Consider the following 13,905-nt stretch of genomic DNA (forward strand, 5'->3'; position numbering starts at 1 on the left):
AAAAATATTTTTTTTTCAATTTTCTTATATGTGTTTTTGTTTCTTTCGCTGATTTTCGCCAATACAAATCACTGTACAGATTGGAGGGCCGCAGAAGCAAATACATATGTTCATAATTGTTTTCAACAAAAATGAAAATACGGTTATTATGTTAAATTTAGTTTTATTAATTTATTAATTTAAATTCATTTATTTAGTATACCATTAAAATAAAATAATGTGGTCTTACCAATAAACCAAATTGCGTAATTGTCTTAGATTAAGTACATGTCGTGGGTCGCATAGACATTAGCCATGGGCCGCGCTTTGAACAGTCCTGATGTACACCATTCTCAATTGCCGATGTCAACAAATATTCTTGTACCAGATTATTTAAGATCTACTGCTCAATTGTTCAAATGCAACAACAAAATGTATAGAAAATAAAAACAATTTTTTAAGACGATAATTTCTTAGAGTTGTTTTTATTACTAAATAGTATCTGAATTGCATTACTTAGTAATTGTAATATTTTAATATAGAGAGAACCGCCTGAATAAAAGAATATTAAATTATATTTTTTTAATAAGTGTAATTGATGGTTTTAGTTTTATATATAAGAATCGGTAAAATCAGAACATTTTTATGTCTTATCTTAAACAATATACGAAGTATAATAATCTTCTGCGCAAAAAAAATTCATGAAAATATGTTAAATATTTATTTTGTATTTTGGCCAATTTTGTCCAATCTGGCAACACAATCAATATTTAGTTTTGATTACACAGCTGCGGAGGCTCAGGGGTCTATTGAAAGCTGTAGAAATTATAAAAAATTAGCAATATTAGGCTCGAACTAAAAAAAAAACGGAGTAAAGAATCCAAAAATTGTCATTAATAAATGTACATATTATATTGAAGGCGTGCGCTTCTAGAACTGTAAATGTAAATCGTAAATGTTTTTTGTTTATATACGCCAAGTGCTATTAATGTTATAATTAAGAAGTCAATGCTACTTCTATATATATTCTATAAATAGCTGTGTAAGATCTGAAAATAATATAATATAATAATTTAAACATCAGTCATTGTTATAATGAACATATTTTCTATAATTGAATGGATTATTAAGCGAGTACAATGCCATGATGTAAGTTCTCACCGCCCAACAGGAATGTTTTTTATTGATATTTTTAAGAAAAAGAATTATACCAAAAAATGTTGAGAATTTTTTTATGTAATATAATTAATTTGTAAGTAATTATTCCTTCCTTATTCAAGTAGTAAGTAAATGCGATAATCTAATGGCTAAAACACATGTTACTGCGTTTCCATTTTATCACTAAAAAATCTATGGCAATGGATTTGTTCTTTTTTCATTAATTAAATACTTGCCTAGATACAATCTCAGAAAGAAGTTAATTTAAAATTTTGTTGATATTCAATCAAGTTATTTAATTTTAACAGTAAATTTTAGTGATTGCATGACATAAAAGTCCTTTTGTTTATTTGTAATTTTATTGGCTACAGTAAATGACATTTCTTTAACCTTGACTTGTTAAAACAGCAGTTGAGTAATAGCTTCATCTATTTATGAATGCTTATATATATAGTGATACCCTTAAGTCTACCTACCAGCATTCGGTGTATAAGTAAACACGCGCAAAATCGTTGCTAATAGCATGAAAACAAATTCCATATTTTTAGCAGGAATAAAGTTTAAAAATTTAATGTGTACTAGTTTTTATACGAATATGTGACATAATCCAATATATAAGATTTAAATATACAAAAACTAATTTTGTCTTGATTCCAATATCGTGCGTAAACATCAACTTATCTATTTATTTTGTCATTTGCATGCAGTTCGAAATATAAATAAAATATTCTTTAAAATAAAAAACGCTGAATAATGTTTACTTTTTTTATAAATTACTTTGATTATTATAAAGTTTTTAACTAAAGTATTAGCGAAAACGATATAATTACTTTGTCAATCAATACTTTTGCTAGTCTCTTCTGCTATTCACTAATTTATTTTTTGTTCTTATGAATTTCCATTAAAATTTGTAATTAAAATTAATATTGTAAAGTTTATAAAAATTCTTCCAGTTTATTTAATAAACTTATGCGTATCTTATTTTTTACTTAGTTTGATATATTTTATAATTATTTTATCTCTATTATCTAAATAATCCATTTATTCTTATTTCTCAGATTCTGATGTTCCTTTAAAATTCTTGAATTTTTTTAAAACGATGTCATATAAATAAATTCAAGTTAAAAAACAAAATAAGATTGCACTTGTGTTATTTTTGTATATATTATACATGTACTGAGAGCAAATTTCCAGTCTATGACACAAATCATTCTATAGCAAACATTTTCATTGTCAAGTGTGAAATGTACTCAACTAGATAAAGCTAAACACTTGGGCAAAACGTAAAGTAGAAAGTTTATGACATTTAATGCTACCTTATAAAATAAAAAATCTAATTTCCAGCGAAATAAAAATAATACTGATAAGTTCATTTTGGGTAAATTTTTGTAATTTATTGTATTACATTATTGTTCTGTTTCTCTATATAAAGAATACATAGTATAAATATGCAGATCGAAAAAATAGTTTCTCATTCGAACTTTAACTAATATTTTCGAAAAAATATTAACTAACTTGGTCCAGCATTTTTTAAGTGATACGCTTAACAACAAAAATAAATTCATATTTATTATATAGATATGAATTTTACAAAATATAGACATGCATAATAGCACTATGATTATAATAAATCAGAAGAGCAAACGTAACAAACACTACATTTATAAATGTAATATATAAACTCTAAATTCTGAAAATAGGGTGCAAAGACGTTCCGATTATTTGTATATTTTTTCTGAATACGATGATAATTATATGGAGTTATACAAGCAATCTTTGGTTTCATTGATACACTGGACAAAATATTTTCAAAAAGTGAAATCTGTAACAATTAAAATATTTATTTAAATGATCTATATGTTCATATATAATATATATTTTTTTACTGACATGTATATAAAGTAAAGCATCATTCAATTTAAGCTGTTGCAATCAGGCACCAAATGATCTTCCAGTATTTTTTTGTTTGATTACTTGGATCGGCTCAGGCACAAATGTTCGAACACCATATTATGTTTGACCCTATAGAACAATACGAATAAAAGTAACATTAAACGGAACACCATACGGTGTTCAAACATTTGCTTACCATATTTATACGTATTTATATAAGAATATATATAAAATGAAAGATAAAATAGATTTGCCTTCGACTAGTTCGAAAATTTGAATATTTTAAAATACTATTATAAATTGTTCCAGAAAGAAAATAGTTTGGATTTTTTTGCACCAAAACATATATGCCTTTAGTTTGTGGCAATTATTGTTTACAGTGTAAACTATAAAAAAACTTTACGTATCTCTTAGATTTGCAAATTATAATAAAACAAAAAATTATAACGAAAAATTAATATCAGCTGAAAGGAGAAAATGCAATGAACAAGTTCCGATGATGTGAAAAGCTTTTTCTCTGTTAGAATGTGAAAATCGCGCGCCTAAAACGAAACGTCCGTCAATCTCGGGTGTGAATAATTTCTTTCATAATTTTTAAACGTGGGTGTTAAATAAATATTTAATAAATATATGTATTATGCTGTTATGAAAATTTATTTATTTAAGTATACTAATGAGAGTATTGTCATATGTATTAGCAATATTTATTCGAGAAGTAATGAAACTAGATCTTAGTGAGGCACTTACTCAAAACTGAGATAGAACAAAAATTTAATAAACTCTCGGGCTTTGAATAAACTTACGTACAATAAAATTCCATTTAAATATAACTTTTTAAATATTGGATTTGAAATTTATTTGATTTGAAAATTTTTATTGTGTGTGTTCTATTTTTCATTTTTACATATTAACTACATATATTCAAGGGCTTCATAAAACTGCCAGCAAAATGCCAGAATCCGAACTAAAAGAGGTATGTGTAATGTATTAGAATTGATTACAAAACAAACCATTATTGTCACTAAGAAAAATCTCAATACGTAGATAAAAAGCTATTCAATATACAAAATGTGTTTTCGCTTCAGCTTATGTCTAGAGGTTATATACATATATATCCATAAATAAAGAGGCGAGTATATTTCATGCACATACATATAAATGACAGAGCGACTACAAAATTATATGACTTTGGAAAATCATTGTCGCTTAGGTTCATTACTATTAATTAATATTATGTGCCTTTTTTTTAAATAGGTAAATAAAATATATTCAGAGGATAGACATTCCAAGGTTCTTGAAATGATTGTTTAAAATAACGCATAATAGTGCGCTCAAAATTTTTAAAATAATTAGCCCTGGCATTGCATAACTTGTACTTGTTGAGTTTTTGTTTACACTCTGCTGATATAAAAGCTGGAGCACAGAATAAACTGGGTGTTTCAACTGTTAACAAAGATCTTTAAGATAAATGCGATTTTCAAAAAATAAAACTAATCTAAGAATCAAATATTTGAAGTTTTTTATACTTATTGTTGCATATTTCAAATGGCAGATATTGTGAGATGAATAACTAATATATTATTTGTTAAAATTATAATAAGTTCTATTACTTAAAAGTTCCGAATTCTATACACCGAAAAATGTTAAAAATTGTTTACATAAAATTATTAGTTTCCTAAATTTCAGTGTAGATTGTGCATGTTTCATAAAATCAAAAGATCTATTAGCTAATGTTAGTGAAAGGCCTTAATAGATTTTTATTTCGGAGTTTTGCTGGCAAATGCCAGCAAACGAGTACATTAACCTTCGCTGTAAAATGTAAAAGTAGGAATTAATCTATTTCAATTTACAAAAATTCACAAAACTGCAAATTTTAAGAAATTGCATTTTTGATGACTTTTTCAGTTAGCTTGTCAATTCCAGATATTACTTTCATTGGCGTTTATGCTTGACTTTTCTTTCTCTTTGTGTAGTCTAGTCTAGTCCAAGTATTTCTGAAAAAGTCCTTGCTGCGGATGTGCCGCAATTGAATTTTTCTTGCAACAAATGCTCAAATTTTTCTGTTTTACTGCTTGTACGTCAGATCAAAAATATACAAAAAGGATGTTACTTTAGTGTGTTCTAATGTTTATAAAAAACTTCAAAAAAAATTTTGGCTCCTATTATTACTAATACAATTTATACATTCCAGAATAAAGTATTGTGTCTTTGATATTTAATTTAATTTAAATTAATGCATAAATAGTTAATTTATTTAAGAACACCTACAATATAGATGCATTAATACTAACAACAAACATTTTTTTTCTAAAGAAAAAATCTTATTCAAAAGATTACTACGTAATGAGATGTCAAAAACAGTACATTATAATTTTAGAATTTGTGTTAATGAACATAAAACAACTTATTCCAAAACATGTACCTATTTTAAAACTTCATAAAACTCCGAAACATATAAAATCACTTCAATTCTTTATACATATATATTTAAAAAACATGGCACTATCTTTAAAAATCGTGGATTTATTCCATGACATACCTTATAAAACTATGAATCTAACAGTTATGTATATCCACATAATCGATCTTCTTGTAACAGATTGATAAAAACCATAATCAATATTTGTTTTTTAGAAAATAGATCAGTATATCATATTCTCTGCTAAACATTTGTTTTAAATGTTTATAGATGCCAATCATTTTCAAATTTATTGTGTAACTTTATCTATGAAATAATTCTTTTATCTCTAAAATAAACATGAAGAACCTATTGAATGCTCTTAATAAGCACGTAAACATGTTTTCGTTGATTTTATTCTTTATAATTAATGGACTGTTATCAATTCTCCTAAATATATATTTTTATTTCGAAAATATGGTTATTTCACTTACAATTTGTTTACATTGCAAAAAAAATATGTGTGTGTTTGTCATATATAGTCTTTAGACCGGGAATGCTACCTTATAAATAATCATTTACGTACTTTCCGAATGCATTCATATATTACCAAGGCAAAAGTCATTAATAGATGTGCAACTGTACGTATCAATATATGCATGTATTATAAAAATAAAGTCGTGTGTGAGTCAACAGGCTACTCTAGATCAGGGCTGTCCAGACCACATACAAACGCGGGCCAATACAAATCACTATTCGAATTGGAGGGCCGCAGAAACAAATACATACGTTCTTAGTTGTTTTCAACAAAAATGAAAATACGGTTATTATGTTAAATTTAGTTTTATTAATTTATTAATTTAAATTTATTTATTTGGTACATCATAAAAATAATATAATGCAGTTTTTTGCGTAATTGTTGTAGATTAAAAAATATCGCTGGCTGCACAAACACTAACCGCGGGCAGTGCTTTGGACAACCCTGCTCTAGACTATCTTATTAAAATAGCGATAACATTGTTGCGTCAGCATTTTTATGTATTTAATTGATACTAAATTTATTTGTACTTATTTGTAAATGGGCCAAAAAATCCAAATGTTAACATGTGTACATCTATCTAAAATAAGGGAAGATGGTGGTCAGACTCACGCAAACTAACAAATGCTGTTTGTTAGAGATATTTTATTTAACTGATATTTTTCTTTACGCATTTAATTGTATTGTAATGCTTTTTGTCTACTTTATATTAAAGTTCCCCACATCTTACGAAGGAATTATTTATGCTAAAATTTTATATAGTATATTGTACATTAAATCAATTTATAAGTATTTACAACTTAGGTAGAATTATCTTACAAAGGTTTCACATCTTTTCTTATTAAAATTCCGAAACTATGAGAGGTCAAATCTCTACACAAATATCGTTGGCTTCAAAAGATACATTTCGAATGATTATTTGCTGAAGTATACACATAGCCAATAAACTCTGCGTACACCTTACGAATTTTGATATGTGATAAAGAAACATAACATAAATAAATATTTTTAATTAAAATTTTTACATATATTTATTCTTTGAATTATTAAGTTTAAATAGCAAAACACAAAAATTGTATTCGACTATTTATTCCAGAGATAACGGGATAAAAGTGTGCCTGCATGTAAAAATAGTCCCCATAAAGTCTGCGTACAGTTATAAAAAAACTGATAAAATCGGTAAAAATAATAAAAATAAAGTTAAATTTTATTATAAATTTTATTAAATTAGAACTTTGTTGGGTAACCACGCTGTTTTAGAACTTCACTTAATCTATTTGGCATGGAATTAACCAATTTCTGAGTTTCTTCAGCAGTAATTTTCGCCCATTCTGCTTGCATTGTACTCCGCAAAGACTCTTTACTTGTTATCACATGCTGACGAATTCTTTTTTCCAATAAATCCCAAAGATGCTCAATAGGATTGAGATCAGGTGATTGTGGAGGTGTTTTAAGCTGTCTTGGAACGTTGTACAAAAGCCAAAGTCTAACAATCTCCGCTGTGTGTTTTGGGTCATTGTCCTGTTGGAACCAAAAAGTCGTGGATAAGCCCAAATTATCTGCGCTTTGTTTTCAATTTTTTTTTAAAATGTTTAAATAGCCCCATTTATTCATTGTCGATTCTATAAATTCCAACTGGCCTACACCACCAGCCGCCATGCAACCCCATACCATAACTCCTCCACCGCCGTGTTTGATTGTACCAACAAGATTTTGTTTCTCAAACGCCGCTCCTGATTTCCGCCACACAATTTGACGACCTTTTATACCAAAGATGCAGAACTTGCTTTCGTCTGAAAATATCACTTGTTTCCAGAACTCCGGAGGTTTATTTATGTATTTCTTTGCAAATTCAACGCGCTTTTGCCTGTTTACAAGTGAAATATATGGTTTCTTTCTAGCGACTCTACCATGATATCCAGCTTTATGTAATACTTTCCTAGCAGTCTCTGCACAAATACTTTTTTTAAATGATTGTGTTATATATTTCACAATTTTCGAAGAAGAAATGAAAGGGTTCATCTTAATCATATGGACTATTTTTCGTTCTTCTCGGACTGATAAAACTTTTGGACGCCCAGGACGCGGTTTAGATGTTAAAATTCCGGTTTTTTTGAAGTTGTCCACTACGCGCTGGATTGATGAATGCGTTCTTCCAATAGTTTCACCAATTTTTCGGAAACTTTTTCCATCTTTCCATAGTTTAATAATTATTTTTCTTTCGTACACACTAATTTCTTTTCCCCTTGATTCCATACTTTAAAATAGTTACTACTAAAGAATTAATTGATCACTGAGATCGGTAAATGTTCAATTCAAATGTTAAATAATACCAAATGAGCAAAAATAAGAACAAACTGCTTAAAAATTAACGGTAGTTTCTAAACAAACAAACTGTACGCAGACTTTATGGGGCCTATTTTTGCATGCAGGCACACTTTTATCCCGTTATCTCTGGAATAAATAGTCGAATACAATTTTTGTCTTTTGCTATTTAAACTCAATAATTCAAAGAATAAATATATGTAAAAATTTTAATTAAAAATATTTATTTATGTTATGTTTCTTTATCACATATCAAAATTCGTAAGGTGTACGCAGAGTTTATTGGCTATGTGTATATATACTTTTTCATATATACTTTAAATATATACCTTTTGTTTAAATTTTAAACGAAAGGCCGGCAACAAATGTAATAGAAATAATGATTTCTCCAGTGAGTAAAATTTAATAGTTTGTTTTGTAGGGCACAAAAGGTTTTATTAAAATATCAAATAAAGTAGTTCACGAAAAATAAAATTTATGCTATTGATATTGTCTCAACCGTGCTCACATTCCGTCAATTCAGAAAGTTGAGTGGTACTTTAGATACCGGAATGAGTGAATGTTATTTTGATTTGTGCTGTCCGCTCTTAGAAATGATGTGACCATATTTATGGACTTAACACTAGTAAAACTAGTATAAAGTAAACAAAAACTAATTACAATCCCCCAAATCAAATATCTGAAAATATAATTATATAAACTTAACTGTTCAAAAAATTATATTCTGAAATCCGCTAAAGCATAATAAATTGCATTTGCAGGTCTTTCAAATTAACCTTAAAATAGTTAATTAAGTTTTTCAACTCAAACGCAGTCGAGTGCAATCGCTTTGAATGATAAACCAGCAAACAAAATGTATTTCGCGTTATTGAGCGTAACTCTTTGATTTTATTGCGTCAGCTTAGGGATTTTGTACTTTCTAATAGATACTTATTCGTTATTAAGGTATTATTAATACCTTAAAGTGCTATTCAATATAAAGAATAATATCAAGGTTTTGAGTTCTGGTTACTTTAAAAAGTTATGCCCAAGAGAACATACTCTTACTTAAGTTTTGAGTTTCAGATAGGAAATAATGGAGATATATGTATATATGTATATACATTTAATTATCAATTTGAGTGAGAGATTTTAGTTGATTTTTTGCCGGCGTGTTATTTTGCTTTTAAGTGTCGTGGTTTCTGATTGTGGGGCAGTATTTAGAATTTAGCATTTCTTCCATATTTTGCATAACGTTCCTTGACATTAAACGACAATGCCATATAAAAATATGCAATCAGTATGTGTTGAATATGATTTGTATAAATCTTTACTTTTAATATAAACTCACTTTATTTTTTAATTACAGAGTTCCTCATATTTAAAGCGTGCCAGTACTGACAAATTGCGAGAAGTATTCGTAAAATACGCATCGTTGCAGAAGAATGGTGAACAATACATGACAAGTGAAGATTTTGTTCGAAAATACTTGGGACTGTTTTCAGATGTTGCATTTAACGATGTACGTACAAAATATGTTTATACTCGAATTTAATATTTAAATAACTATTCATATCAACAACCTGACAACTATTAACAACTAAATAAAACTGTTTATATAAATGTATTATTAATCATTTATAAGCAATATTTTTGATAAAACTTAAAACTTTAAATAAGTTTTTATGGAAGCTTAAGTATATAAGACACATTTATATACATATATGTGCTATTAATATAATTATATCAAAATCCAAAAATTTTTAAATCTTTGAACTCTTAACTTGACCTTTGTACAAAATTAGAAAGTTATACTTTAACTTCGTGAGAGTAAAGTAATTATGAATTTAGTTATATTTTGTTTAATAAATTGTTGTTAATATAGAACTTATTTACATGTTTAAGAAATTTATTCAATTATTTCAAATTTTAATATTTGAACATAATATAAATAATATTTGTTTTATTGAAGGAGTCAGTTCGCCTATTAGCTGGTATTGCTGACACTAGCAAAGATGGTCTCATTTCATTTTCAGAGTTTCAAGCTTTCGAAGGACTACTTTGCACTCCAGATGCTCTTTATAAAACTGCTTTTCAGTTATTTGATCGCCAGGGAAATGGCACAGTTTCATATGGTAAATATATTTATTTAATCATTTATTATTTATACATTTATTATAACATTATAAATTATTTTGGATACTTAATTTTGTTATATGTAATTATGAAAAATAATGTTATATTTTAATTAGATGACTTTGCTGATGTTGTTCAAAAAACTGAACTACACTCTAAAGTTCCTTTTAGCTTAGATAGTCCATTCATTAAACGTTATTTTGGAGAGGTAATTCTTTATTATTAAGATGTTTCATAAAACTACCTAACCTTTTATTTGCATATTAAGAAAAAGCAACGTCTTATTAACTATGCCGAATTTACTCAACTACTGCATGATTTTCATGAAGAATATGCAATGGAAGCGTTCCGAAGTAAAGATCCAGCTGGTTCTGGATACATATCTCCACTTGATTTCCAAGACATCATGATCAAAGTGAAAAAGCATTTACTCACCGCTGAAGTTAAGGACAATTTAGTTGCGGTAAATGTTTTATTCTATTATTAACTATATAAATATATATATATTGCGTTAGGTAACGGAAGGTCACAAAGTAAGCTTCCCGTATTTTATGGCATTTACATCATTACTTAATAATATGGAATTGATTAAACGTATCTATCTGCATGCTACTCAAGGGAGTCGAACCGAGCCTGTCACTAAAGATGAGCTTCTTTATGCCGCACAAACAATGAGTCAAATTACACCCTTGGAAATAGATATTTTATTTCAATTGACGGGAGCATTACATCAGTCTGGGTAAGAATAATTAATTTATTGAAATCATAATTCCTTATATAATCTAAATAAACCAGTTTTAAAAAGATCAACATTTAGTGATATATATTATTATTATTATTATGATTATAAAATTGAGAATGGTGGTTTATGTTTAAGAAATATTCATAAAATAATAACCAATCATATACGCAATATTAAGGTATAAGAAACATTCAATAATCGTATATCTCAATATTTTATATATCATTGATTGTACAAAAAAAATATTTTCAAGCTTACGAATGAGTATAAGACATCCTTCTTTATCTTAGATTAGTAATTCATTTAATTGGTTTCAGTATACCTAAGAACGCTAAAGTTTATTTGAAAAATCTAAATTAAGCTATATCAATTTTCGCTCAAAACTAATTTAAATATATTTGCACAATTTACAAATAAATTTTACTAATAAATATTTATCTTGTGTTTGTATTTTTTCTTTGTATATAAATATTTCACTATGTTTCGTAAAAATTTAAACGCTCCCAACTTAGTTGGTGGAGACGCAAAAAAATAAATTCAAATAGGCAAGTTAATTGTTAATAAAACTCAGTACCTTAATAACGTTTTATATTCTATCTTAACTTCCTTCATTAGATACAAACAATTCTTTATTAGTTTGATTGGCTTATATCATAAAAAAATATATAAAGCTTTTATATGTTTTAAAATTTTTGTTTTTAAGTCCTGTTACTTAATCCTTATTTTTTTCATTTCATTAGACGTATTGTATACAGTGACCTTAACAATATAGCACCCGAACATTATACAAAACATATCACAACACGCCTGGCGGAAATTAAAGCAGTCGAGAGCCCTGCTGACCGTTCAGCATTTATACAAATATTAGAAAGCACTTATCGCTTTACTCTTGGTTCTTTCGCTGGAGGTAGGTAAATTTTAATAATGTGTTTATCAGCAAATGTTTTCATTTAAAATGTATTTCAAATGTTGTTAGCCGTGGGTGCCACTGTAGTATATCCGATTGACTTGGTAAAAACACGAATGCAGAATCAACGTACGGGCTCATTTATAGGCGAAATAGCTTATAGAAATTCCTGGGATTGTTTTAAAAAGGTTTGCTTCAATATACTTTACGCATTTTTATGTTAATAGAAATCTTTAATAAAATTAATAATTAATTGTATAGGTTGTACGTCACGAAGGTGTTTTAGGTCTATATAGAGGTTTACTACCTCAATTGATGGGTGTTGCGCCAGAAAAAGCTATTAAACTTACTGTTAATGATTTCGTACGTGATAAATTTACTGACAAACAAGGCTTAATTTCAGTTTATGCTGAAATTTTTGCTGGCGGTTGCGTAAGTGTAATACTTGTATATTATACCTAAGAGTTAATGTAGGTATTAAGAAATTTCCCTAATCAATTAATCAAGATGTTATAAGATCCAACTAAAATTTTTAGAAATGTGAAGTACAGAATGTTTTGATTTAAAATAAATCAGTATTTAAATTTCTAAAAAAGCAATAAATCCTTTTCAGTATTAAAGATCATGTGATATGCCCAAAAAAACTAAAAACTAAAAACAAAAAAACAAGAAAATAAATTTATAATAAAGTTAGCAGTAAAGGATTCACTCGGTAAGATGAAATTTCTAATGATTATATTGCATCTTAAATTCAGATTAATAATTATATTTATCTTTGATTATTTTTTCAAAATATTTTTATTAATTTTAAATTAATAAAATGCAACCAGTGTAATATTTTTTCAGGCTGGAGCATCACAAGTTGTTTTCACCAATCCTCTAGAAATTGTTAAAATAAGGTTACAAGTAGCTGGTGAAATCGCAGGTGGAGCAAAAGTACGTGCATTATCAGTTGTGCGAGATTTAGGGCTTTTTGGTTTGTATAAAGGGGCTCGAGCATGTTTATTGCGAGATGTTCCATTTTCTGCCATTTATTTTCCAACTTATGCCCATACAAAATCACTATTTGCGGACGAGGATGGGTTAGTTATATCATCCATCAATCAATCATATAAGATTTAAAATGTAATTTTTTATAGATATAATCATCCACTTACGTTATTAGCCGCAGGTGCTATTGCCGGCGTACCAGCGGCATCACTTGTTACCCCAGCTGATGTTATTAAAACTCGTTTACAAGTAGTCGCTAGAACTGGACAAACTACATACTCAGGGGTATGGGATGCAACTAAAAAAATTATGAGTGAGGAAGGTCCTAGGGCATTTTGGAAAGGAACGGCTGGTATGTTTTCTTTTACCTTAAAAAAAATTAAATCTATTTCTATGTAGACTATATTTGATTCTTAATTTTATAGCACGTGTATTTCGTTCATCACCACAATTTGGTGTAACATTAGTTACTTATGAATTACTTCAACGTATGTTTTATGTTGATTTTGGAGGAAAACAACCTGCCGGATCTGAAATACTCAAATCTAAACCTGTTGATATACCACTCATTCACAGCATGAATGTTGATCATATCGGCGGTTATCGTGCGGCTGTTCCTATGCTCAATGGAATAGAATCAAAATTTGGACTGTTTCTTCCAAGATTTGGTTGCCCAATTCCAACAACCCCAATTTCTCAGACAGGCTCATGATGATAGCTATTATGTTTCAGTATCAACTTAGTTAAAATAGTTTAAAGTAGATTCATTTTATTTACCATGTATTTTGCCAGCGTAAATTATGTAAAAATTTTAAAAGAAAACTCTTAAATGTTATAAAAAATTTAAAAAATGTACAGTA

The 13,905-nt window shown here is 27.8% G+C and overlaps 1 protein-coding gene across 5 annotated transcripts; it reads left to right on the forward strand.

Annotated features, from left to right (window-relative positions):
• Positions 1–1,026: 1,026 nt before the first annotated feature.
• Positions 1,027–13,862, forward strand: LOC119678898 (calcium-binding mitochondrial carrier protein Aralar1). 5 transcript variants are annotated; one of them, XM_038090982.1, is made up of 13 exons: positions 3,533–3,630; positions 3,957–4,003; positions 9,640–9,792; positions 10,243–10,405; positions 10,523–10,614; positions 10,675–10,869; positions 10,922–11,145; positions 11,889–12,055; positions 12,125–12,243; positions 12,317–12,487; positions 12,902–13,137; positions 13,195–13,397; positions 13,471–13,862. In XM_038090982.1, the coding sequence occupies exons 2-13, from the start codon at positions 3,980–3,982 to the stop codon at positions 13,755–13,757; spliced, it is 2,034 nt and encodes a 677-aa protein (XP_037946910.1). In that variant the 5' UTR covers positions 3,533–3,630; positions 3,957–3,979; the 3' UTR covers positions 13,758–13,862. The 5 variants fall into 5 exon arrangements, with proteins under 5 accessions (XP_037946909.1, XP_037946910.1, XP_037946913.1 ...); XM_038090981.1 differs by lacking the exons at positions 3,533–3,630; positions 3,957–4,003 and adding an exon at positions 1,027–1,128; XM_038090985.1 differs by lacking the exon at positions 3,957–4,003 and having other exon boundaries at positions 3,550–3,630.
• The last annotated feature ends 43 nt before the right edge of the window (positions 13,863–13,905 follow it).

The sequence above is a fragment of the Teleopsis dalmanni genome, chromosome 2, assembly GCF_002237135.1.
Source record: "Teleopsis dalmanni isolate 2A chromosome 2, ASM223713v2, whole genome shotgun sequence".
Classification (NCBI taxonomy): domain Eukaryota; kingdom Metazoa; phylum Arthropoda; class Insecta; order Diptera; family Diopsidae; genus Teleopsis; species Teleopsis dalmanni.

Bases quoted from the DNA above. Each gene is read 5' to 3' on its own strand.
- LOC119678898 (XM_038090981.1), top strand. From the start codon at position 1,075: ATGAACATATTTTCTATAATTGAATGGATTATTAAGCGAGTACAATGC. The intron at 12,488-12,901 runs GTAAGTGTAATA...ATATTTTTTCAG, and splicing joins AAATTTTTGCTGGCGGTTGC to GCTGGAGCATCACAAGTTGT. The intron at 13,138-13,194 runs GTTAGTTATATC...AATTTTTTATAG, and splicing joins CTATTTGCGGACGAGGATGG to ATATAATCATCCACTTACGT.